Source organism: Anticarsia gemmatalis, chromosome 23 (assembly GCF_050436995.1).
Source record: "Anticarsia gemmatalis isolate Benzon Research Colony breed Stoneville strain chromosome 23, ilAntGemm2 primary, whole genome shotgun sequence".
In the NCBI taxonomy this organism is placed as follows: domain Eukaryota; kingdom Metazoa; phylum Arthropoda; class Insecta; order Lepidoptera; family Erebidae; genus Anticarsia; species Anticarsia gemmatalis.
Genome location: NC_134767.1, coordinates 318925 through 346043, shown reverse-complemented (window position 1 = coordinate 346043; position 27119 = coordinate 318925). Strand labels below are relative to the sequence as shown.

The 27119-nt window shown below is 36.2% G+C and overlaps 1 protein-coding gene across 3 annotated transcripts; it reads right to left on the bottom strand.

Annotated features, from left to right (window-relative positions):
* Window positions 1-1087: 1087 nt before the first annotated feature.
* Window positions 1088-26040, bottom strand: LOC142983257 (uncharacterized). 3 transcript variants are annotated; one of them, XM_076130177.1, is made up of 10 exons: window positions 25881-26040; window positions 11758-13470; window positions 11180-11344; window positions 10283-10481; window positions 5111-5321; window positions 4632-4759; window positions 3989-4134; window positions 3370-3460; window positions 2925-2968; window positions 1088-1951 (listed from the first exon to the last, which is right to left on the bottom strand). In XM_076130177.1, the coding sequence occupies exons 1-9, from the start codon at window positions 25930-25932 to the stop codon at window positions 2950-2952; spliced, it is 2724 nt and encodes a 907-aa protein (XP_075986292.1). In that variant the 5' UTR covers window positions 25933-26040; the 3' UTR covers window positions 1088-1951; window positions 2925-2949. The 3 variants fall into 3 exon arrangements, 2 of the variants coding, with proteins under 2 accessions (XP_075986292.1, XP_075986291.1); XM_076130176.1 differs by lacking the exon at window positions 2925-2968; XR_012960041.1 differs by lacking the exons at window positions 1088-1951; window positions 2925-2968; window positions 3370-3460; ... (4 more) ...; window positions 11758-13470; window positions 25881-26040 and adding an exon at window positions 5655-8829 and having other exon boundaries at window positions 5184-5321.
* Window positions 26041-27119: the final 1079 nt, after the last annotated feature.

Below are 27119 nucleotides of genomic sequence, written 5' to 3'. Positions count from 1 at the left end.
ATTCACCAATTATTAAGGTGATAACGCCAAATAGATTCCAGTTACATTGGGAAACGAGTATCACTACGACAGTTTCCTATGGGAATTATTATTATATCGTGATATATTACAATTTGGTCGATTATTTTCAAAATATATATTTATAATTATATTTAAGCTATTATATGGACATCTCATATATTATATTTAATAGTCTATCTACTATTATTCTAAGGAACTATTATTATTTTTCAGGTAACAAGGTGACGTACGACATTGTATTATTATTTGATACTATTATATATTTATTACTATTATTAATAATATTATTATAATATATTTTATATATGATAGCATATATTTATTATTCACTGCAGGGCATTTTGTGAGGCATTACGTTTCTAACTTACTCTAAATAGATAATAGGATAAAATATAAATTGTAGTAGAAAGTTAAATAAAATACAAAGATAAAAATAAAAAAATATTAAAATTATTTCAAAGTTTTTCAACAAAATACTAATACTGTAGTATGAATCCTTAAAAGTCAGTGCCTTTTTAAAGTTCCTTTCACACCTCAAGAAACTGAATATTCCGAACTAAAAACCACTGTACTGACATCTTACGTCGAAGTTCGAAAACCTTACATGAGTTATTGCATAAACCATGTGAGCTTATTTTCACATTTTTTTCAAATTTAAAGCCCCATTAAAACTCTTCTCTCCTTTTAATGAAAAAGTCAGTTCGAGCTGTCATATTACACATTAATGAATATTTTTTTAGTGCATGTTATGATTTTATCATAAAATTATATTAATCATGTTAATTTCATTAGAAGTAATTAAAAGAATCATTTGAGATTCAAGTAAAATTCTCTGTACGATAATGTACGTTTTGAGAGAGATAAAATCACTTATTTATTTATATTATTAATGAGAAATATATAGAATATTTACCTTAGTTTTCTTCATGTCACAACCCTATTATAAACTCTTGAAAACACAATTTATAAATCTGAATTTATTATTGTTATTGTATTTAATAATAATAATTCTAAATAATAATTAAATGGGGAATTATAAAATGATTTATAAAAATAAAATAACGAATAAAAAATAACCATTTATTTTATTAATGAATAAAAATCAAAACAAAAAATATAAAATATTTAGAAATAATTTACAACAGAAGTTAAAAATATAAAATTAAAATCACAACAGCTTGGTATAGTGTACTTTACAATAATAATATATATTATTTAAAGTCTATTAAGTATACAACGTTAATAATATCTATTTTGTTACATTATTACAAATATAAATACTAATAATAATAATGTGTCTTGTGACTTCTTCGATCTTTCAGGAATATTATAAATCCGATTATAAAGTTTCAATAAAACTATTGTTATGGTTTTATTCATTTAAACACAAAATAATTATTACACAAAATGTAATAATTTGATGTATGTAAAGTTATTTTTTGTCATTGTAAGTCATAATAATAAATCGATTCCTTTCATATTATTAATAGTATTTATAATTATAATTTGAAATCACATGAAATCAACAGTTTATACTTAATCTAACTACGTACAATAAAATCATACTAATATTATTATCTGCTTAGACATATTCATTCGTACATCGCCTCGTACAAAGCGACGAAATCTTCACGATATATTTTTAACATTTTGTAACTTTTAATCACATTGGAAGATTATCTATTCAGGATAAGACTAATCTCGGATTTACTTATCCATGCTTAGTTCAGGTTTATAAATAAACGAAATATTTTTGATTCAGAGTTATTTCGCGTGTCTATCGCTCCTTTCAAAACATTGGAATTAAATGCTTCTACGCGATCGCTTACGCTTACTTTATCGCATCAATATGTCTAAAACAGATAATATTCTGGAATATTTTACGTCAAATCACACCTGGTACACGTCCCGGGGACTGACGACGGCGCTCCTGGAATAACAAACATACATATTAATACTAAGAACTTATTACAAACAAAATCATTCATAATTCATTTCAATATTATAGTCTGATAACTTAGGCCGCGATCCCACTAGCGTTATATGAGCGTTGGCGTTTCTCCAACGTCTGCATCGTCAACGTTACGTCAACGTAACGTTAACGCCTTTCTACTAAGTTGTCAAACTATAAAAACGTACAAATAAAAACAAAGGCAAAGGCCACATTAAATACTTTATTGCGAAATCTACAAAGAACTTAAATTTCATAGAACACAAGCACATGTAATACTGCAACCCATAAAAACGAACATCACAGAAAATAAAACAAACTATTACAGACGCACACTATTTATTTTAACGTGAAGTGTAAACTCAAAACCGCGATTGAATGCAACGCTGAAATGTGCGATACGTAATTTTGGCGTTACGTTCGCAGCTATACAAAACGGAGGTATACGATATTTACGATTTAGAACTTCTGCGACGCGCAGTCCTATGCAATTCCTTTATTTTAGACAACACACATAATTGTACATGCCAAGGCTCTTTACTAGGTTTTTAGATTATAGTAAAGAGTTTAGGCTTTCACGATTTATCTAGATAATAATAAATTATTATGTGTTCCTAAATAAAATTGCTATGCTAAACAGGCCACCGTCAGCTGCATAAGCATGCGGATGAATGATTGTCTAAATTCTGAATATTGTACGACTACGCCAGCCGCGAACCTTTCATGCAAGTCTCTTTATTAAGTTGTTGGATATATAATACTATGTTTCAGAGCTATACATGAATAAATGTAAACAAAATGAATGCATGTATGATAATGGTATTGCATTCTGCCGTCAATCACATTACATTATAGGCATGTGTTACATCAAATCGCGAGTTTTTCCAATTCTAGCGATTAATCGACTTATCGCAGTTTTGAGTTAACTTCATTTAATATAAAGCCTACATACATATTGTTATATTGACAGTGACCGGCTACACGTTTGTAGTGGACCTGTAATATTGGGTTTTAAGCCGGATTAGTATGAAGAAAAATATGATACAAGTACGTTTGGCTGTCGTGAAACAAAACTTCAAAAAGTTAATATCTCTAATAATAATTTCTACACCTTTAGGTTGACATAAAAAAAATGAGAAGTAACTTTTCAAAATATAATAAAACGATCCTTTATTTTATTTTCGTTTTCAAAAAGTGAATTTAATTCATAAATAATTCATTTATCATTTGTTTATAACAATGAAAATATAATATGTAAGAGTTTGTAAAATGCAGCTTCAAAATATACGTAGGTATTTTAAAAGGCCTAATTTATTTAACCATCCTTTATTTTCCTATAGTTCCAAAACAACCAAACGCAAGTGAAAATTAACCCTAATTCAAGGTATTAGACTCACCTATCGCGTGCAGGCATAACATCCTCGTCCGAGTCGAATTCAAACAGGTCATCTCGGACGTAACTCTTGTTGGCAAATCCTCCCAAATCCACTGGAAAACAAAAAAACAAAAAGCTTTAAAATTATATTTAAATATTGTTAAATGTTTTTTATCATTAAGAACACTAAAGTTACATTGTGTTTTATAAACAGTCTGTTAAATTCGATCAGCATAGTTATATTTTCTCATTAGCGATCCGAAAGCAGGATTTCCGAATCGGTTGTAGCTTAATTAATTATGCGGCCATTTCACATAAGCTCATTATTTTCAGTGTTACTAAACGCATCTAACGCAACTGTCCGTCAAAAAAAGTTTCATAAATTCTGTAAAAATGAAAACATTTTCATAAATGGGATCGTTATTGATAAACTCTTTCAGCGTCTGCGTCTTTCAGTCCTTAAAAACGAATCATTTCGGCATGACCTGGACATTTTGTAGTGAAAACCTGACTACCTTATTTTCTGAACAAGAAAAAAGTCCATTACGAGGATAAACCGCTAAATGACCTTATGATAAAATCTAATCCGGTTCTTCTTCATTTTTAGTTCAAACGCAGCCATTTATCTGTTCCATGCTTACCTCTGGTCGAGTCGTCGTACTTGTCGTCAGCCCACTTGTAGTCGTTGTCGCTGTAGAGGGGGGGCAGGCTCTGGTGGGGAGTGGGGTACAGGTCCAGCTTGCGCTTCTCGTTCTGTACGCTGTCACCGTCGTTGAACGCTTGCATCCTATAACGATCATAATTTGTTATAGTTTTGTATGGCAAAGTTACCTATTTAATGTTATTATTATTACAAGCCTGTATTGTCCCACTGCTGGGCAAAAGTCTCTTCCATAGTTTCATACTGTAGCCTATTAACAATTTAATTTTTGACTTTTGTGATCAGCAAATTTTATAATTTTGTACATTAGTGTCTACTAATAAGTTCTTAGTTGCATCCTTATTGGTTTTTGTTGTGCCCTTTAAAAGTCAGTCTTAGTTTTTTTTGAACAAAATTGCAACCATCTCAAAGTCTAGTTTAAAAATTCTACGTTTACCATTTAATAAGAAAATAAATAGATCTTTCCTTTTTCCTATTGAATGGTAAATACTATCTACATTTATGTGCTTTGTTACACCTGCTAATTAGGCATCTATTATAACATAGCCTATAGGGTCTATTTTACTTTAAACATTTTAAAAACATCAAAGATACAAAGAACATGTGATTTTATGGTGCTGTACCTGGTGTAATCCTCGAAGCAGCTGAACCTCCAAAGTGCGAAGGCGAGCAGAGCCATGGAGATGAGCACTCCACCGGCGATCACCATCCACACCATGAGGATCGTGCGGTCGTTGGGGATCGCGTACTCCTGGAAACAGATACACAACGAAATTTAACTCATTGCTTTAAAAACTGAAATCTTGATTTGTAGTACCTACCACTTGTTACGAGAAAATTGCTTTTAAATTTTTTTTTAGATATTCGTACTCAAAGGGTAAAAACGGGAGTCTAAAACGGGAACCGGGACCGGGAACTGTGACCTTGTCTACTGTCACCAGACTGACTGACTTGAAATTTCCTTTCGAGCGTGTTTTACAGTTTTGTGGGAATGAGTGTAAGACTTAAAAACATTTGATGTTCTTTACTTAGCATTTTAACGGTTTAAAAAAGGCAATAAATAGTTTATCAGAGAAGACTAGTGAGAGAAAAATTCACTAACCGTGATTCCCATCTCGCTTAACCTGGACGAGAATCGTTCCTCAGTGATGTAGTTGCGCCACATGTCGGCCAGTTCCTCGCTGCTGAGCCTGGCTTCCTCCGGCTCCTCCTCATAGTGCAGCGGCACTCCGAAGGTCACGCCGACGCACGTCTCGTAGTTCGGCCAGCGGATGTTGCACACAGACACCCTCGTGATTTGAGTCACTTCCAACCTGGAAATAAATAGAAAATGTAGGATTAATTACTGATTAATAAATGTTGATTAAGCGACTGGTGTGTCCATCCAATTCGTGAACCTTGTTTCATAAAATGATTTTGCAAAGGGCAAAAAACTTTTATATTAATTTCTTGCTTGCACCGTCGATATATTATTGTATATTTAAACATATTTAGAGTTTAAATAATCAAGCAATATTGACAAAAACAAAAGTGAAATCTGCGTCGTATATTGTGTAATGTCAAAAGAAAATGTTACGTATTTGTGATTCAGTGAAACAAAATAACATTTAAATCCTAATCAAATATGCCTTCACGTCACAACTCACCCATTATATTTTCTCCTAAGTCCTCAGTAAATACATAATGTGCTTATTTGTTATTCTAATTATCCTATGTGAGACGGATTCCATCTATTTTATATCAGGTTTTTACTCTTATATTAATATTACATCTAACGTTCTCATAATCATCTTCATTGCCAGTCTTAATATCATTACTAATCAAGATATGTCAGGTTTTTAGGCTTCAAATATCTATGCCAAATTCTACACAAATTAAAATGTAACGAGAAAAAAGCTAACTCCCAATCTCATACAAGCTTCTCTTCAGTGAACTTGACAGGTTGATTCAATACTTCCACGGCGTTGTCAGCGCTGACGTTCACCTTGTTGGTTTCATTGTTGTTGTAATTGTCTTTGTCCTTCTTACAGTCCACCACCTCCTCAGGCGTCGACTCATTCTTATTATTATCTACTTTAGGCTCCGGAAGATTTAAATCAGATTTCTTCGTTGCTATAGATTGCTGCTTCGAACAATGCTCGTTATTAGACACCTGAGGATAATGATGCAGTATCGCCGTAGTGTTAAAAGTAATTTTACCGTACTTAACTATCTCTGTAGGTCGTTTGGCTTTACTAGTGCTAGGTACAGCTAAGTCTATATTCTTCTCGATATCGTTGGGAGTATTCGCCGAGCTGTACACGTCCTTAGTCTCCTCTATGAGTCCTAAAGCTATTCGCTTGCTGCGCTTAACGTTTTCCATGTAACTATTGTAAAGATTCATATCTACTGTGTTGTTTTGTTTGAGTGGCAATGAATTTGGCAATCTCTGCGCTCTGTCTTCAGCTGTGTATCACAATTGTTTGTTAGTCGCGTTCTTGGCGAGCTGGTCGGGGGCGGCGGCGTGGTCGCGCGCCCCGCTTGTTAGCTATGTCTGCGACTGCACCATCGAGATACTGGTCGTCTCCGTGACGATGGTCGGCGCCGGAAACTCCTCGCCGGTCGAGTCGTAGATGGGGAACTCGCAGCACATCACACACTTCAAGAACTTCGGCACTTCCACGTAGATAGCCGGAGGTATCGGTATCAGCGGTGACGTCGACGCTTTGTAATACAAATAATCTGGGTTATCTCTGTATTTCTCATCGGCCGAACGCTCCAGTAACGGTATTCCGGATAAAAAGAGAATGATGGCCGTCGTAAACAATGGTGAGAGTATAGCGATCCACTCGAGGCCGCTGATCACGTTCAGTGATATTATAAATATTCCCCACCACAGTACGACCTCGCCGAAGTAGTTGGGGTGACGGGAGAGTCCCCACAGTCCATCATTGCACCACCGTCCTTGGTTCGCAGGCTCTTGTCTAAACGCGAACTTCTGTAGATCCGCGTACGTCTCTATGAGGAGGCCTATCACGAATACGCCCGCTCCGGCGGAGTCTAATGTCGTCATCGTCTTCGGCGATTTAGGGAAGGAATGGTGAGGAGAATTAATTATGATTACTGGCAAGCTAACTATGTACACCCAGACCGCCTGGAACGTGTAGAACACCGCGAACCGCAGCGTGTTGCTCTTGCGGTCCTCGAACTGCTTGTCTCTGCCGATGTGGTAGATTCTGTATATGAGGTAGCCGGAGAGGCGCACGCCCCACAGGCACACGAACGCTGTCACCATCAGCTGGCGGCTGTCATAGTTCTTGAGGGTTGAGCCTCCTTGGCCGAGGAAAAACGTGAGCAGCGCTATGATGATGAAGTTGGCTCCCCCGGTGAAGTCCGTCACCTTGTCGTTCTGGAACAGCGCGGCGATGGTGAAGAACAGTATCTGCAGGGCCACCGTCACCATGGCGCTGATCGCGAAGTTGTTCCTGTCTATCAGAGGCTCCATCGTGTATATATTTGACACTAGTTTCTGTATTTGGCATCAGGGAACGTTCGAATCGATTCGTTGGCGCATTGCTGCATTTTCTAATATCACACTTATATTATGGTAGTTAAAGTCTCGTTTGTGTTGCACATAGTCGCTGTGTTCCACTAGATTTACACACTACACGTATTTTATGTATTTAAAATTATATTTTGTATATTATTTGGTTATTATAAGCGGTTTTATAAGCTCGTCACGTAAGCTTGTACTGAAATAGACTTTGACGTTTGTAGCGCGCATGTTCCGAGGTGAAGGCGAGGCACGCATGCGCGGGGCCTGATGCCGATCAACAACAAAATAATCTGCAGAATTATTTCACTGAACTTGATTTGTATTAAAAGAGGAACATGTGAAGATGTTTTACGATTGATACAATTAGTGTTAGTATATTTTGTGTAACGAAACGTTCAGTGTAAAGTATGTAGGTCAGTCCGTAAACTGAGTCAGTCGCAAGTATAAATAGAAATTGTTCCACGTCGCTGTCGGAACACAACTTCACGCTTTGTGTATATGTAATAGGCAGAAGTTCATGATGTAACTGAATAATCTTGTATGAGTTAGATTTGCTTGGAAATTAGCCAAGTAGGTACAATGTTTTGGTAAAACAGTAATTGTAAACAATACGGATGTAATAAACGTAATATAACCCAAAGTTTTGTAACTTCAAATTCATGTACTTCTATTATTTTATTTTTTTTGCAATGCGATACATTTCTACTAGACGATTCTCTGTTTTACTTTCATTAAAAAAGAGCTTTTAGGTATGTAGCTAATTTCTTTTTGAGAAAGTATTTTTTTTAAAGGTTTCCGTAGCTTCTAAGATTTGCGTGTAGAAACAGATTTTCAGATTCATAAGATCTTTAATGATTAATTCGAAAATGACAGCATATGGGCACCCATCCACTGAATAACCTCGGAAAGCGTAGCAGAACCTCAGAGATCGATCCGCTGTTCTTACAGTAGTCACGAGGTCCTCTTAGACTAGGTTATGACTTCAAATCAATAGAAAACAACTATAAATAATATAATAATAAAATTGTATGAACGATAGACTGGTGTTGTTTGCGCAAGATTATGATAGATTTTGTCATTTCCTTTGTCTTTAACAGCAAATACGTGTTACTTTGTACGTTTGTTGATAAGAGATTAAGATTATATCGGTGTTTTATGATTCAAACAACCAAATCTATACGTACGTCACTCTTTAAAAAACCCCTTGAAATATTTTAAAGCCATTTAGGCATTGTTTATGTAGCGACTTCGTTAAGGGATGATTTACGCAATCGTCGTTTTTGTTTTACTACAGAAGAAAGAATAGCACAACTTATTATTATTATAGTGTAATTTTTTCCGCGGCTTATTCGTGTTTTTCTTGTAGTAGAAGTAACAATGAACAAGATTTGTCCGCGATATTAACTATCACGTTGACAAATTTTATTTTTATCAGCGAACGTTTAAAAGTGCGAGCATGATAAAGATACACACACTATATTTTATTTTAAGTGGTTTTAATTCGCATAAAAAATATTTTTATTGATTTTATTTGGTTATTTAGGTGAATGTTAGTACAATCACTTGTTTGAGCATCAAAAAATTATTACTCATTGTTTTATGATACTTTAAATGGACTATTTTTATTAACATAATCTAATGTCGAAAATCAGTTGCAATGTCTATTTCAAAAGTTTTCTTCACATCTTTTTATACATTTACGAAAATATTTGTTTAAAATTGCGAAACTTCTTTTATCTATACTAATATTATAAAGCTGAAGAGTTTGTTTGTTTGTTTGTTTGTTTGTTTGTTTGTTTGTTTGTTTGAACGCGCTAATCTCAGGAACTACTGGTCCGATTTGAAAAATTCTTTCAGTGTTAGATAGACCATTTATCGAGGAAGGCTTTAGGCTATATAACATCACGCTTCGGCCATTAGGAGCGGAGTAGCAACGAAAAATGTTACAAAAACGGGGAAAATTTTGACGCATTCTCTCTTATGTGACGCAAGCGAAGTTGCGCGGGTCAGCTAGTTATATTTAAAGTTAAAATGAAATATTTGTTTCTGTAATATTTGATAGTGTTACTGTGTACGATATTAATCTAATAAAGCAATAAATAGATAAGTTATCGACACAGCCATTGAATTGTAATACCGATGTGAAATATTACATTCCTGTACATTACCTAGTGTTTTGTCACACTGCGACGTAATTTAATTGTCATATTGATTAGTTACTGTCATTATATTAAACCAGTTATTAGAAAAGTGTAATATTTAGGTAATCTTAAAATTACTGCCTCCGTGGCGCAGTGGTGAAAGTCACCACACCGCTACCATTGCGTCGGGAGGTCGTGGGTTCGTTTCCCACATGGGACAATTATTTGTGCGATCCACAAATAATTGTGCGAGTCTGGTTATGCTTTATGTCCGTTGTTTGTATGTTTGTAAAAGTCGAAGAAAAAGTTGTATTTTTTGAACTACACATTAAAGCTGTTAATATATAATTGCTGACCCGCACAACTTCACTTGCGTCACATAAGAGAGAATGGGTCATAATTTTCCCCGTTTTTGTAAGATTTTCCGTTGCTACTCCGCCCCTAATGGCCCTAGCGTAATGTTAATTAACCGTAGCCTTCTTCGATAAATGGGCTATCTAACGCTCAGAATTTTTCAAATCGGAAGTGTAGTTCCTGAGATTAGCGCGTTCAAACAAACAAACTCTTCAGCTTTATAATATTAGTATAGATAACTCACGTGGTATTCAGTCCCCGGTTAATATTATTATCAACGATGTACTCTTCAGCCATGTCAGCGATGAGCTCCTTGAACACCGGTCTGATGTCTTCGAACTGGGCCAGGGTCAGGCCCGCGAGGCTGAGGGTCAGCGTCTCCTCGGGGTGACGCAGCACTGGCTCCGGTTCTGGCATGTCTTCATCTATTTCTGGAAGTGGCCCTGAAATATATCATCACCTTTGTTAAGATTACTAGATTTTACATGACTATATATTTTTTTAACCCATTACTGTCCCACTACAGGGGTCACCTCGCAAACGAAGGGGAAGGGTTAGGCCATGAGTCCACCACGCTGGCCAAGTGCGACTATAATAATATTAATAATTAATAACGTTTATACTATTTTTATATTAACAATTACATAAATAAACACTATATAATACACGAATGACATTAAACTTGGTAAAGAACATAAAATCCTACTAATTCTACTATAATATTATAAATGCGAAAGTTTGTGAGTATGTATGGATGTTTGTTACTCTTTCACGCAAATACTACTCAACCGATTACGATGAAATTGGGTATATGTATACGTAGCTGAAGATCCAGAGTCACACATAGGCTACTGTTTATCTCGGAGGTACCGAAGGATCGGGATTAACACGAGAAGGGTTCCACGCGGATGAAGTAGCGGGCAGCCTCTAGTCTTCCTTTAAAATCACTTTATTTATTGATTGAAAAATTGCTAAGGAGGTTTTGAGTATTTTGCGAACAGACAGACGCGACGAGATTGTTTATTTTTAATTGACTTCAAAAAGAGGAGGAGGTTCTCAATTCGACTGTAATAATTTTTCCCGTAATTAGTTTAACGAATTACATCGACTACTTTCATACAATTTTAGTAAGGCTACTTACAAAGCATTCTGGCACTGACGACGACGCCAAAACCGTTCATGAAAAGCCCCGACCCGGAGTCGAACCTCATGAACAAACGGTTGACGTTCGTGAAACGGTATCTACGCTCAGAGCGCAGAGTAAATGAGAATACCAGACCGTCCGTGCCGCTAGCGTCCACACCACCTGGCAAAACAAAACAACATATTTAGAACTTATAAACTATACCTCGACCACTATCGACTACCGACAACCGGCTAGCTATCGAAATTTTGACATTTAGAATGTACTGCTAAAAAAGTTGCTACGACACCCGTCAGAGGCGCTGATCTGGTTTTCATACAAAATTTCTCGATGACAGGTCGGTTGTCGGTAGTCGATAGTAGTAGAGAATCGAGCTACTGCACGTTTAGCGCAGTGTTATAAGTGGTCACCTCGCCGCAGTATCCGTAGCGCCGCGTTCGGCTGGTTCGAATCCCACCCGGGACAAATATTTGTGTGATGAACACGAGTATTTGTTCTGAGCTTGGTTGTAAATATATTCACCTATATTCAGCTCAATCGAATGAACCTAACTTAAATAGGTATAAGATAGTTACCTGGTTTCACAAGTAGATAACTGTCCCTAACTCCGTTAAGAGCTAGATGAGTGACATTGAACTCAATTCCAGTTCCCGGACCCTCAAGGATCCAGTCCACCTTCGTGTTCGCAGGGAAAGCATTCGGGTAGTTCGGCGAAGTAATAACAGTAGGTTTATCAACAGACAGAGTAATTGGTATAGGAGTATTAGCATCCGATTGGACTTCTAAGTCATCGCTGTGAGAAGCGCGGAAATCTCTCATTATCTGATCGTATTTAACATTGGAGAGCTCTGGTTCACTGGTAGTTTCAACTGGAACTTGCGTTGTTGAAGGCTCGATGTTCGTTGTAGACTCCACTTTAGTAGTTGTATCGGATTTAGCCTCTATGTCCTCGGTGGTAGCTGCTACCTCGGGTTGTAACTCGGGTACTGCCTCGGTCGTTGTACTAGGTACAGCGGCAGCCTCCAAACCTTCAGTGTTAGCGGTAGTCAAAAATACCTCAGCATCATCATTCTTTGGTTGGTCCTTATCAACCAAGCCGTCTTCTCCGTAAGAATGCTTCAAGATTTTATCCATAATTTCATCAGCTTTGTCAATCTCTTCATCATCAAGATCGAAAAGCTTTTTCATTTCCTCTGAATAGTCGAAATCATCGTAGGCTTTAAGGTCGGCTTCTGCGTTTTCTGCTGTAGCCTTTGTGGAGCCAGTTTGGTTGTCATTAACCACCGCATCTGATTCAACACTTTGATCATCATCGTCTTCGTCAGAAACATCATCCTTGGCGTTTTCACTGAATATTTCTGATAGGTTGTCCTCCATTTCCTCTCTCAATTGCAGAATATTGTTTTCTTTGTATGGTCGGTTATATTTCTCTTCATAATCTTGGACGTCATTGGCTGATTCATCTTTCTCGTTACTCTCAGCCGCTGCTGAATCGCTATCGGTTAGTTTGTCGAGTGTCTCGAACAGTTTGTCGAGATCAGCATCGAGGTCACTCAACACTTGTTCTGGAGTTTCATCATCGTCATTGTTTTCTGAGAACACATCTTCTTCGCTCTTTTCATCCTCATCAGAAACAAGCGCGTAATCATAATCAGCCTTGAAATCATCGTCACTTTCTTCAAGAAGTTTGCCAGTTTCTTCGATGATTTTGTCTAATTCTAGCTGATCTATAGCTACCTCAGCACTTTCTGCGCTCACTTTATCCAATGACTTCTCATCAGAGTTTTCTTTTACTTCCGTATCTTCTTTCTGAATTTCTACTGACATTTCTTGCGGTTTCTCAGGTACTGGTAAAGGTTTAATATCATCGGCTTCAACTACATCTTCAAAAATGCCCTCATCGGGATCATTCTCTGTTTCTTTCTTTTCATCTGATTCAGAGAGAGATGCGTCATCTCCATCTTCAAATAGATCGTTCCAGAACTCGTCATCGGCATCATCAGCAGCAGTATCGTCATTTTTGACCGGTTGTATGGCTAAATCATCGAGGTTCATTTCAGGAGCATCATCAGGCATAGGCTCCTGTTTCTCTTCACTGTGTGCATCGCCCTTGTCTCCTACAGATCTGTTATCTTCAATCTGATAATCAGCTAAGTCGTCGAACACATCTTCATCACTCTGTTCTTCGTTTTCATGTCTGAATTCTTGTATTTCTGCTTTGACTAGTTCGTCTATGGTGTCATCTTGAAGATCTTGGTATCCCAAGTCATCGTAGTAGTCATCTTGCGCTGCAACAAAAACATTTGTATTAAAAATTTGAAAAAACACGTAATACTTTTCAAATTCCTGTTCCATATAGAGATTTCGATTGATAACGAGATAGCGAGTGTATGATAAAATCTGTCTTAATTTCACCATATTTGGTAAGCTAAGCTGTAGTTCATCAACACAGAAGAGACTAGTAGAGAACATTGTTTTTGCACAAATTCAGAATTTGGCATTTCATCGAACCGCAGACGAAGACGGCTTGATTGATACAGCTTCTTTATTTTGTACTAGCTGACCCGCGCAGCTTCGCTTGCGTCACATAAGAGAGAATGGGTAACATTTTTACCCGTTTTTGTAACATTTTTTACTGGTACTCTGCTCCTATTGCTATCGGTCGTAGCGTGATGATATATAGCCTATAGCCTTCCTCGATAAATGGACTATCTAATACTGAAAGATTTTTTAAAATCATACCAGTAGTTCCTGAGATTAGCGCGTTCAAACAAACAAACAAACAAACTCTTCAGCTATTAGTATAGATATACGAAGTTGTCAGACAATAGATAAGAGTACATCTAGTAAAAAATAAATAGGTTTTTAATGTACTGAAGACTTGTACCTAGCCAGTATCTATACTATCAACACTACTATAAGCCTCCTTGAAAACAAAAATACCTATGTAAGCACTGAACCAAAAATGAATACTCAACCGAAGCATCAAATCTTGTGATTAGTAGTCTTAAAAATTACCACAATTATTATGTATTTGCTAGGATCTTATTTAAACAAGTAATTAAGTATAATGTCCGATAAATAGATATTATTCTAACAATAACCAAAAACCAAAACATTTTAAAAAGAACATTGATTTCTTTGTCTTGAAAAGTCACGATTTTTCTTTATTCCTAATATTAAAGTGCTCTTATCTGTCCTTAACACGGAAAGTAATCGATAAAAGAAAGCCGATGGATTATGCATCTAGATCATTCGACGATAATCAAACAATAATTTACTGATTAATTTGTACGTTGTTACTGTTAATTGGACTGAGAATGACGAAGATTGTTTACGCAGAGTGCCGTAGATCCACTTGGACAATAACCACCTTTAGGGCGCGTTCCTACTATGTCGTAACGATTAATTTATCGTTGGACTAGCTGTTCCCATTATAACTATTGTTTGCCGTCAAAAAATTGAATCGTTTAGTGACTGTGGTATCTAGCCGTCCCCACTGTCACGATAATCTGTCGTCACCGCAAAAAATGTCGTAGACGACAGTTAGTCGTGTCGTTCTATATGTGAACACCTCCATTTAAACATATAAGCCACGCCACTTAAAACTACACGATTATCTGTCGTCACGACATAGTAGGAATGCGCCCTTACACACACACTCTATCGCATGTTCTTAGGAGCGTGCAGGGTTACGCGCGGGAAAGCAGCGCGCTCTTCGCTCGCGATTTTCTTCGCGGGCTTGACAGATGAGCACGGCGCGTGGTCCTTCCTTTCCCTTTGCACGTCATTTATACGCGCACTCTTTCATGCGCGATTGTTGTTTCATGCGCAATAGAGTGTGTAAAGGTGGGTATTATTGCTAAGAATCACTCGCGACTTGTATACATAATATTATAAGTCAAGACCATGATGACTATTAATACCCAATGCCCCCGCCTAACCTTTCTTCCTACTATGTTGGAGTCGACTTCCAGTCTCACCGAATGCAGCTGAATACCAGAATCCACAATATAACGTGCCTTCCAAAACACGGAAGAACTCGGTATGCATAATATGGTAACCCTTCCACAGAATAACATCGGCAAACGTATCTTAACCTTAAAAATCGATCCACGCCGGCTGTTGTTTCTTAGCCACGATCTCCTTGTTGTATTTGCCGCCGGATTTAACATAGTTTAATAACTGATATAGACTGATAGAACTTTTACGTGTCTTGCAAAGCTGTATACGCTCAGATCAAACACTATGCGGCCGTTAACTATGTATAAGCCTTCTTTCTTTAACATGTAATAGAAATTGCTAGTAATTTCACAGACTGGTTTAATTTGCAGTGTTATCAAATACACATGTATTTGCTAATTATAATGAAGATAACGCCGACCTTTGTCTCAACGTTCAATTAATTTCTCGGATGCATTACTAATTAATTATAATTATTCCTCAAGTCTAGACTAATGGATAAAAGAGATAGTAGTTTAGGCATTTGCTTTCTACGCAAAATTCTAAGATACTGACTTCTCAAAGGAGGACTGACTTTTCAAAGTGATGTGTATAATAAAATATATTATACTACCATTCAAATCAGCTTCTGTTTATAAAATGTCAAAAAACACATTTTGGTATAGAAATAGAAATACAGTGTAGGGACGGCACTAGTAATCGTATTGTCGTTTGTGTCAAATGAGTGCCGAAAAAATATTCATTGCTAGTAAACAAGTCTTTCTGTCAAATGAAAAAAAAAATCGTAGCCATAAATTTTAGATGTCCCTTTTACGAGTACAAGTCGTTTTTTTGTTAACCTAGTTAACTACCCAATTATCCCTTTTTCTGGCGGTAAAAAAATCGTAATAAAATGTTGCCAGCCTGGAAGTAAGTCTATTTTTATGAGTTAAATAGTCCTCAACTCGGCCAGAGTGGTGTACTCAACGATCAGACCCCCGTATTAGGAAAAAAGGCAAATAGTCAGCTGTGGGGTAGTATTGTGCAACATTTTCTATTTAACTACAAAAACCATGATACTTATGAGTTGTTGAAGGTTGAAAGACGTGAGTTATAAACTCTCTACCGTTACAATGTTGTAAATGTGATGAGAACATAATTAATTTTATCAGTATCTTTCAGTGCAATCGTGAACTTTCGATACAGTGCTGGAATGCTAGACACACGATTACCTATAGGTCATATTGCAATCATATATGTTTGTTGTTTAAATCACACACATGAAGACCACATTTTTACACAAAGTAACCTCCGTGGCGCCATGGTTTAGGTCGCCACGCCGCCGCCGCTTCCATTGCGTCGAAATGTCGTGGTTTCAATTCCCACAGGGAACAATTTTTCGGGTCTAGTTGTGCTTTGTGTTCGTTGTTTGTATGTTTATAAAAGTCCCCGCGACACAAGAGCAATTCTTATGCGGTGTCTTATAAAAAAATAACTGAGCATTAAGAAATACGTTTGGTTTTTCCTTTCTGGAAGACTTGTTTAATCTTCATTTGCAAGTGATAGTATACAGTATAGGGGAATTAACCACAGATAAATGTATCAATATTTACTAGGTTATCAGTTCAAGACCTAAATAGCCTAGAGTGAGAGCTAACAAGCGTGACGTCACAGGTCATATGTCAAGCGAGATAGCGCGACGAATTAAACATGTAAATAGCAAAATTTCCTTACATTCTGTATGTTCTTATCGTATAGTTAGTGGTCAAACTAGTGTCAAAGTTGTTCAAGCTGCCCGAAGGCTTTTGACGTGGCTTAACAACTGTTATCTTAACCGGCACCAATTTTCTACGTGCCCTCCGAAGCACGGAGACGCCCAGTTTAGATACCTCTAGGCGGTCACCCATCTATCAAATGACCGTGCCAAGGTTTGCTTAACCCACAGATCGTTTACCGACCGGTGAGCGCAACTGGCTATGGGCCTCCATCACATTCTATAAGTAAAATGATTCATTTATATTTATCTAGTTTATGTTCAAGGAAAATATTGTGAGTAAACCTTGTATACATAAGTTTTATTTAAACAGTTCTTAACCGACTTCTAAAAGGAGAAGAAAATCCCCGAACTAAGAATTGCTTCTGTGTTGAGGGACTTTTACAAACATACAAACAACGGACACAAAGTACAACCAGACCCGAAACAAGTATAAATGGATCGCACAAATATTTGTTCCTTGAGGGATTCGAATTTGTTGATTAGTAAGGCCTAAGAATAGTTAGCCATTAGACTTTAAAAAAAATACTCTAAATAAGAATTCTTTGAAAAAACAAGAGTTAAATGTCTTGCAAAAAAGTCAGGTGCATAGCACTTGTAACAAGCCTAGAAAAGTTTGTAAAGATCGGGCCAAGAGGCGTTCTCTAGTTTCTACCTATTTTGGAAAAAGGCGTGATTTTATGTATGTTTGTAATTATGTAAAATAAAATTTTCTTAAAGAAAAATTCTGAATCCCCGCTTTCTACTTAGTAGTCAGACTGTCCTTCCCGTCAATAACCTTTCAACAAATATGTATTTAAATGCACAAAGAAAAGATTATCGCAACATTCGCTCGTATTCTGTTTATTTTTGATAACACTGATAAAGAAATAACATTTTATTATGCGTATTAATATATCATACAGTGACACAACGCTACCGTTCCACTAGTCGGTAATTTAACGCGGATTTACACCAGCAATTATCAGGGGACTTTTGTATATAATATAACCAAACTAGAGCCCGCCCGTGACATCGTCCGCGTGGAAACCCTTACCGTGTAAATGTCGATCCCTCGGGTACTCCAGGAAAAAAGTAAAGTAAAGTAAAAAGTAGCCTATGTGTTATTCTGTGCTTTCAGCTAGCTGTATACCAAATCTCATCGTAATCGGTTAAGTGGTATTTGCGTGAAAGAGTAACAAACATCCATACGTACAAACATACATTCTCAGAAACTTTCGCATTTATAATATTAGTAGGATTACGAGGTTATAGTACCTATAACCGGACCTGAAACCTACATAACTATAACTATGTATTTCTTTTCTATTTTAACTCGTGGCTTTCCCACTGCTGGACAAAGGTGTCCTCCCGAATTGAAGAAGGGTTTAGGCCTTGAGTCCACCACGCTGGTCTACTGCGAAGTGGACTTTGCAAGCCCTAAAGAAATGTGTAAAAGAACTTTTAGGCATGCAAAGTTTCATCACGATGTTTTCCTTCACCGTTGGAGCTAGTGGTAATTATTTGTAATATACGCATAACTTCGAAAAGGCATTGGTGTGTTGCCTCGGGTTCGAACCAAACCTTCGATCATTGCGTGAAACGCGCGTTTTTTTATAGTCATGAATTTATTGTATTAGGCTTTATACAATACAAATATCATTGAGCTCATAACGTTTATATATCTTTATTAAACGGAAATTTAAAGTAGTTATTTGACAAAAGGCGGTGATAACACGTTGTGATGTTATCAATCGAGCCGTCGACGAAAACAGTCGTTATCACCCCTTATCGCTGATAGTGAATTACGTGATATTAAGATATTTGCGATAGTATATTAATATTCTAAGGAGGTTATATATCCTTCTTCATTTATTAGTTCAATGATAAATTATAACTTAACCTCACTTGAAATGGTCCTTGTATCACGAATACTATAATACAAAGAACAGACATCAATTACAGCCTGAATCAACTACTAAAACAATTTTTTGTCCAACGTGGAAATCGAATTTGCGACTACCCGACCCATTAATAGTGGTATGTCGACCACCTTAACCACTGTGCCTAGGTGATAATATTAGGCTAAGGCTATATGAAATACAGCCATGTTTCCCGGTTAATAATATTATGTCCCATGTAGTAGCGAATCGTGCCTAAATCTTTATATAGACCATTTTATTTTACTTAGTATCACGCCTATGTCACTCTTAAAGCCGAGTGGAACAATAGCAATTAGAGCTTAGAACATTCGTGGATTAAAAACCACATCAATGTCTATAATTAAAGTTGGTAAGCTGAACAAAACCTCAGCGATACTTATAATTAGTATTTCTAATTAAATTAATTCTAAGCAAAATGTATTGAGTCATAATTATTTCATATTTGTTTACGAAATAATAACAATAACATCACGCTTGTTATTTACAAAGGAGTAGACTATGGGAGGCAAACTAGATACTTTGATCATCGGCGATTTAGTCGCTTTTCGGAAGATAGATGCAGCGACCGATCCATGCATCCCACACACTAGCAGATGCCGATCGCTGTATTTTGTCAGCTACTGAACACGACTGAGTTGGGAAAACGAAATACACCCACATTTCGCTTTCAAACGGCAGTCCTGTATGACAAGATATATGGATGTGTATGAAGCAAGGGTAAAATAAAATGAAGTAAGCAAGCAATCATCGTAGAGTCGGTACCAATTGAGGTTCGTTGGTCTCTGCCTACCACTTTGGAAAATATCGTGATTTTAGATTAAGATAGAAGATTACGCCGGTTTAACCCTGCGTATAAAATACACACCCGGTTACCCGGTATTGTCATGAACGACGTTAGTCTCATGTGGACCAGCTGATTGTCATTTACCGGCTACGGTACCAAACTCCAGGTTACAACCGAAAAACTTTCTTATATAAATAAGAGAAGACTAAAAGAACTATGCCTAACCCAGGATTTGAACCCAAGACCTTATGACGAACAGTTAGATACACTACCGACCACGCCACAGAATCAATGAAGACTTGACTCATAAATATTTCAAAGTTATTTACAAAATAAACGTTATATTCTTGTAAGACAATGCAATCGTTAATTGTTGTGTAACTTGTAGCATTACTCATAATTACATTGTATTTTTATACTTATATTGACAAATACATAACGCTATTTATTTAGCTGCACTTGTAAAACGGTTTAGATACATATTTTATTCTATTAATATTGTTAGTCATTCACCTAATATTACTGAATGGATTTTGAGTATTTTTTTATGCTTCATTATCATTGGCCTGTGTCGAACTATTAATAATCGCAGATAATTCAGGTGAATCATCACAATTTTTTTTGCTTAGGTAACTAATAATATGTCGCCTTAACATAAATGTATACTTTTGCTCCAGCAAATTATTTCAACACGGACGAAGCTGCGGGCAGAAACTAGTATTATCAATGTCAAAACTTGTCTGTAAGACTAATACATAGTATTTCAATGCTAAGTCTCTGTACTGATTTTGATAATATTTAGTAAGGAGATAGTTCAAGATCCAAGTAAACATAAAGATCCAAAAATAATCCTTTGAAACTGAACTGAAATGACTGAATTAGGTGATGAAATATTATAATAATATACGAAGTTCGCTAGTAACTATAAGTATAAAAACCATCTTATCTTATGAGTCATTTAAAATACCATTCATAGCGTAGTCACCATTTATTTACACTATTTAATATTATTTTCTATTTTATATCATTGTTTGCACTGTTCTATCAAGGGCTTGTCTACAATTTTAGAGTATAATTTAGTATTGAGTCTTTATTTTGAACCAAACTTGATGATTTCAGAATTACGTTTTATCAGGAACTAGCTGACCCCACAAATTTCGTCTCGCCCAACGGCTGATTTTTATAAATAATTGTTTTTTTTTTCTTAAGAGCCATCCCCGTACTTCAAAGAAACTTTATAATAAAAGAATTAGTGAAATCGGTCCAGCCGTTCACGTGTAATGGCGTGACCAAGGGAAATAGGGATTCATTTCTATATACATATATAAACCGCTTTTAAGTACTTTGTGTCCATTGTATGTATGTTTGTAAAAGCAAGATTTGTCATTGAAAGGTTTATGAAGATAGTATGTACATACATATGTTGTGATGTGTGGTACACAACGTGTTTCTAGATTGATCGAAGCATTATGAGAGTACGTCGTAGATCTTACACGACACGTGTGACTCACTAATGTCCAGTCCACACTGTACAAGTGGGCCTTTATGCCAGTGATACAGTAGTGGATAGCAAGTAATCAGTAGCTCAATTCTCTAATACTATCGACTACCGACAAACGGCTAGATATCGAAAAATTTTGTATGACATTCGGTTCAGCGCCTCTAGCGTCGTAGAAACTATTTCGGCAGTACATTTCAAACTCTCGATACTCGATGGTTCCTATTGTAGTGTCGTGCTACTGAAAAGACGCTGAAATGCATTGCATCGAGAAACCATTCCTTTGCAATCAAATGAATCTAGATTTATTTTAGGGTTTGCAAACTGAAGAAATGCTTCTTCAATTCTATGACAATATTATTATTTGCTGTTTGGTTTTACTATATTATGTATATAACTTAGGAATCAATGCAAACTTGCGACCACGGCCAGTTTGAGCTGCGCCTAAAAGTTAAGCAATCAACGGGAGATTCCTTTTTTACGTTAAATACCCTTTAAAACTAGATTAATAGAGTGGTTCATTAGTCCGATATATTAGTGGGACAATAAGCTCGCCAATATTACACGGATTTTTTCCACCTTGGGGTAAAATAGGCGTTATCTTTTGTACATACATCCAAACTATACCCTATCTTCTCATAGAGGTGGTATGCAGAGACCAAAAGATTCCCCTTCTACGATCCCTACAAACTTCCCTAACTTTATTCACACCCATACATCTTGTCATGCAGGACAGCTGGTGAATTTACGTACCTATAAGTAATTTTTGTTGCACTAAATCACTAGTCTAGTGCGAACTATGCTGCGTGAGTGAGACATTATTTAGATTGGTATAACGGTGTCATCCGGGCACGATTGGGGACTCACTATAAACTTATATTGATCTGTTTACAACTGTCACGCAAGTACTGCGGCTACTGCTACTGTGGTCAACGCTTCCGAGTGGTTATTTCCATTGTTAGGACTGTTATAGATTTGATTCCCAATCGAATCATTATTGCTTAGGCTATTTTAAGAGGGAAATAATAATTATACTAAACTAAACTATGACTAATTGACTAAAAGAAAAAAAAATACAATTATAAAAAAGATGTACAAAGAAAAAAACATAAAATAAATTAAAATATTCCTACAGGCTATTTTCTATTGCATTTGAAACTTCAAGAAATTAAATTTTTGAAATATCGCGTTGCAAGATTATATTTGAACTTTTCAAAGTCCCTTTCCCTATTTTAGAGGTTGATTTTTACAAAAATGTAGCCTATATGAGACCCCAGACCTCAAAACAATGGATATTGTAAGCTATATACATGAAAATCAGTTTTACGGTTTTACAGTAACGCGTAGCAAACAGGCGTTCTAATTAGTACAGAATTATGAATATACTAGAAGCCGCCCGCGACTTCGTCCGCGTGGAAACCCTTCCCGTGTCAATCCCTTGCGAAATCCTAGATAAAAAGGTCTATGTGTTATTCTGGGTCTTCAGCTACCTACATACCAAATTTCATCGTAATCGGTTCAGTAGTATTTGCGTGAAAGAGTAACAAACATCCACACAAACTCACAAACTTTCGCATTTATAATATTAGTAGGATATTTCATGAAAATTAACGCTATAAATCAAGTTACCTTGGTTTGCCTTATGTTTTTCACTAACAGTTACTCAAAACTAGTCACCACCTAGAGTTAGACATATTCTCAGAAATTCAATATATTTAACAAACAACAATAAATTATTCATAATTATTAACTATTTTGATGACTCATTAAACAGGAAAATGTTTAGCCTAAATATGAAACTTAAGGATGTATACTTAAATGTAAATTGTGGTTTATTGTTTATTAGTTAATTGTTTAAAATAATTAATTGGAAGGTTTTCATAACATCACGCTTGCTACAGGAGGTAAAGACAGAGGTGTTTGGCACTACCTACGTTTTCTTTATTGCCATTTTCCGGGTACTTTGCTAAACTTTAAGTTACTCAAATATTTTAACTAAAACTGAATTTTTCCTGGAAAATAGAATACTCGACCCAGGATTTGAAGCTGAAATGACAGTCTCCGTGCTTTGGAGGACATGTTAAAAGTCGCTCTCGGTAATATCGACTCTCAACAACCGTCTATCGAGAAATGTTGTATGAAAATTTTATCAGCGCCTCTAGCGTGCGTCGTAAGAACTATTTTTTTGCAATACAATTTATTTGTCAAATTCTCGATACTCGATAGTACCGATTGTACAAAATTGCGCTACGGTTGTTGTCAATTAAGATACCCAGCGTAAAGTTATGTCAAAAACCTTTCGGGCGGCATGAAAAACTTTGACACTAGGTTGACCACTAGCCATACAATAAAATAATAAATTTAGTCCATTAAGTACTGTCCCACTGCTGTTCAAGAGTCTCCTCCCGGAACGAGGGAGGGGTTATGCCTTGAGTCCACCACGCTGACCAATTGTGGGTGGGGGACTTTGCAGACCTTCAAGAACTGTTCCAAAGAATGCAGGCATGCAATTTTTCATCACGATGTTTTCCTTAACCGTTGGAACAAGTGATAATTATTTTTAATACACACATAACTTCCAAAAGTCATTGCTGTGTTGTCCCGGGTACGAACCCCCGACAACTTGCGTGGGAGGCACAACTCAAGCCACTCGACTGTCACTGATATACCATACGATAAAATAAGAAAAAATCCCTGCATCTTCTTTCATAGTTGTGTAAACGCTAGATAACCTATAAAACATGTCGACTTCCTTCAAACGATCTATTTCAGTCGAGGTCACGTTTAATACCTAGCTCATAACTAATACCTACTTGTATAAATTACTAACTTAATGTGTTATGATGTAATTGTTATTTGTTTATACTAGACTAAAACAGTAGATTTGAAGTCAGTTTGACTTGAGTTCGATTCCCGGATGAGAAACTTTTCTAAAGTTATTTTATTCAGTCATGAAATTACTATCTAAATATATAAAAATCAATGGTGACTGACTGACATAGTGATCTATCAACGCACAGCCCAAACCACTGGACGGATCGGGCTGAAATTTGGCATGCAGGTAGATGTTATGACGTAGGCATCCGCTAAGAAAGGATTTTGATAAATTCCACTTCTAAGGCGATAAAATAGGGGATGAAAGTTTGTATGAAATTTCTGTCTTAAGTCACAAACCACGCAGACGAAGTCGCGGGCAAAAGCAAGTTTATATAATAAATTTAACCCATTAATTGTCCTTATGGCAAGGGTCTCCTCCCGTAATGATGGAGGGGTTAGGCCTTGAGCCCAACACGCTGGTCAAATGCGGGCTGGAGACTTTACATACCTTCAAAATCAAAAGAACCCGATCATGCTTTTGGCCACCTATTACTCGTTTCGACGTAGGCTATTATAATGTTATCATCAGTAAATTTGACAATCATAAGTAAATATTTAATTCAAATATTTTTAAACGTTGTCTTTTTAAGGATAAATCACTTTTACGGTGATTTCCCCTACGGATATAGATAAAATAACAGCAAAGGTAAAGAGAATTGTATCAATATTTCACTTGTTTAGTTAACCGATAGTTATCTACAGGTGATAAAGCCGTATACCTATATGGTTATACCGTAAATTTTTAGAATCTATTGTCAATATTTTGACCAGTATTTGACACAGCTAGCTGTTGTCAATTGACAAAAACTGGCTTCAACCCTCTCTTACTCCCGATTTCTGGGTACATTCAGCGGTAATTTATCTATTCAATTGCGTTTTTGATATAATATTAAACGCTATTGAATAGATAAACTACCGCTAAATGAACCCAGAAATCAGGGGTAAGAGAAGATTGAAGCCAGTACCTCAGAAACCGAGGGTTGGAAGTTTGGAGACGCTCAGCTAACAACTTAGTAGAGAGATATTGCTGATCGGCAGACTTGTGCAGCCGACGGTGGCCTGATTATTCTATACTATTCTAATATATTAACTTTGTTTTGGAAATACACAGCAATACACATAACAATATATGTAAATTGTCAAGGGTCTCTACTAAGTTGTCAAACTATAGAGTCAATGTTTTGACCAGTCTTTGACCTTACCAACTTATTTATTAAAAACAACGTGCGCGCATCCCCTTAAAAACATGGAGACGCTCAACTCAAACATTACTAATCGCCTCGGTCACCCATCTTTGGAATGTCCGTTCGAAACTCCACTTAACATAATCATTTACCGACCGCTGAGTAATTTTCATTACAAATTTGCTCGTCACAAAACTCATTTTCGAACTAATTTGAATATGTTATACACAATACAGTAAATGTCATTCATATCTTTGAATGACGCTACAAAATACTAAAAACTGAAATCAGTACATAAGTATATATGTTTACTAGCTGACCCGAAAATCGTTGCTTTGCCAGATAAATTAAAAAAAAATAGTGTCACTGAAGGGTATGAAAAATAGATGTTAGCCGATTCTCAGACCTACTCAATATGCTCACAAAATTTCATGAGAATCGGTCAAGCCGTTTCGGAGGAGTATGGCAACGAAAACTGTGACGCGAGAATATTATATATTTCTACTAGCGGACCCGACAGACGTTGTCCTGTCTACACGTCTTTAATTTATAAAAAATAATTAAAAAAACATTGTCCAGCGGACAAAATTGTGAATCTAAACCTTTCTCAGATCCCCTTGAACACACTCAAAAAATTTCATCAAAATCAGTCCAGACGTTTAAGAGAAGTTCAGTGACATACACACTTACAGAAGAATTGTATATACTTCTATTTACCTTGTACACTCGCCGCTAACACGAAACCGATGACACATAACACAAGCTTCATTTTCAACACTAAAACATTTGTATATAATTTAAATAATATTCATATACGTGTATCACTCGCGATGTTTTCACCAACACTACTGGACTGGCTACAAAACCGTATGTTTTGATAAACGTATAAACGTGCTCGTACACTGTAGCGGAACGGATGAGACTATTTATATTTTAGTGCCGTTCGCGCCCACGTGGATGTCTGCAGTTTGAAGTTGTTTTGTAGTTAGATAGTTTGTAGTTTTTGTTTTGTTGTTTCTTTTATGTGTTTCTAGGTTTTAAATAAGCAATGCTAGATATTATTGTGTACAGTTTTTGGATAAGTAAATGAGACGAATAAGGCTTCCTCACACATGAAATTTCTTGACAAAAAGTCCTGTTCTTGATCGTTAAACTATTTATATAGTACTATAAATCCATATTGATTGTTTGTAATCTAATAAGTTAGAATATAGATATTACCATGAATATCCATGCCTAGAAAATCATGTTTAACCCTTGGTCTTGCATTTCACTTCACATTTAGTCTGTCGTCCTACCAGATTGCGAGAGTGACGTACAAACTGTAAGCAGTATCCTTACAGCTATTAAGATCACAATTAGTTGCATTTCAGTAAAAAAAATATCAGCCGAGGGAACAAACATTTTGAAATCAACGACGCACATTACGCTCAAATGTCCGCTCACCTTTATAAACAAATGATAGAGTGGTTATCAGCACTTCTTCGTACCGCCATCTTATCAAGCGTTATCATTAGACTTTGACATAAACATATCCGATACATACGTCTAGCCAATTTCTTATAATCGACACTAAATAACACTAAAAACCAGAATAACATGTTTATTGTTTGGGATTTTTTTTTTTAAATAACTTAGCAGAGGGCCTTGGCAGACAAAATTTATGTAGATTATCCTACTGAATGCGGTATTTAATGGCCGGTGTTTGTTACTCTTTCACGAAAAACCTACAAGATGTATTTTAATAATATTTAAATCATATATAGCTTCAAACCTGGATTAATAAATAGGATACATTTTACACGGATAATCAATGCACGTGGCCAAAATGGCAGGCGGATAGGTACTAGTAAAAATTATTCTGGGTATTGTCTAAATAAAGTAGCAACGCAAAAGGTTACCTTAGGCCGCATAAGCCGCCGTTTCTGATGTGTCTAAATCCTGATTATGTAACAT

Excerpts from the sequence above, each read along its gene's own strand:
- LOC142983257 (XM_076130176.1), bottom strand. The coding sequence starts at position 25,932 with ATGAAGCTTGTGTTATGTGTCATCGGTTTCGTGTTAGCGGCGAGTGTA. Across the intron at positions 10,482-11,179 it reads CGTCAGTGCCAGAATGCTTT|GGCCACTTCCAGAAATAGAT; the intron begins GTAAGTAGCCTT and ends GATATATTTCAG. Across the intron at positions 3,461-3,988 it reads GTACGACGACTCGACCAGAG|TGGATTTGGGAGGATTTGCC; the intron begins GTAAGCATGGAA and ends TTTGTTTTCCAG.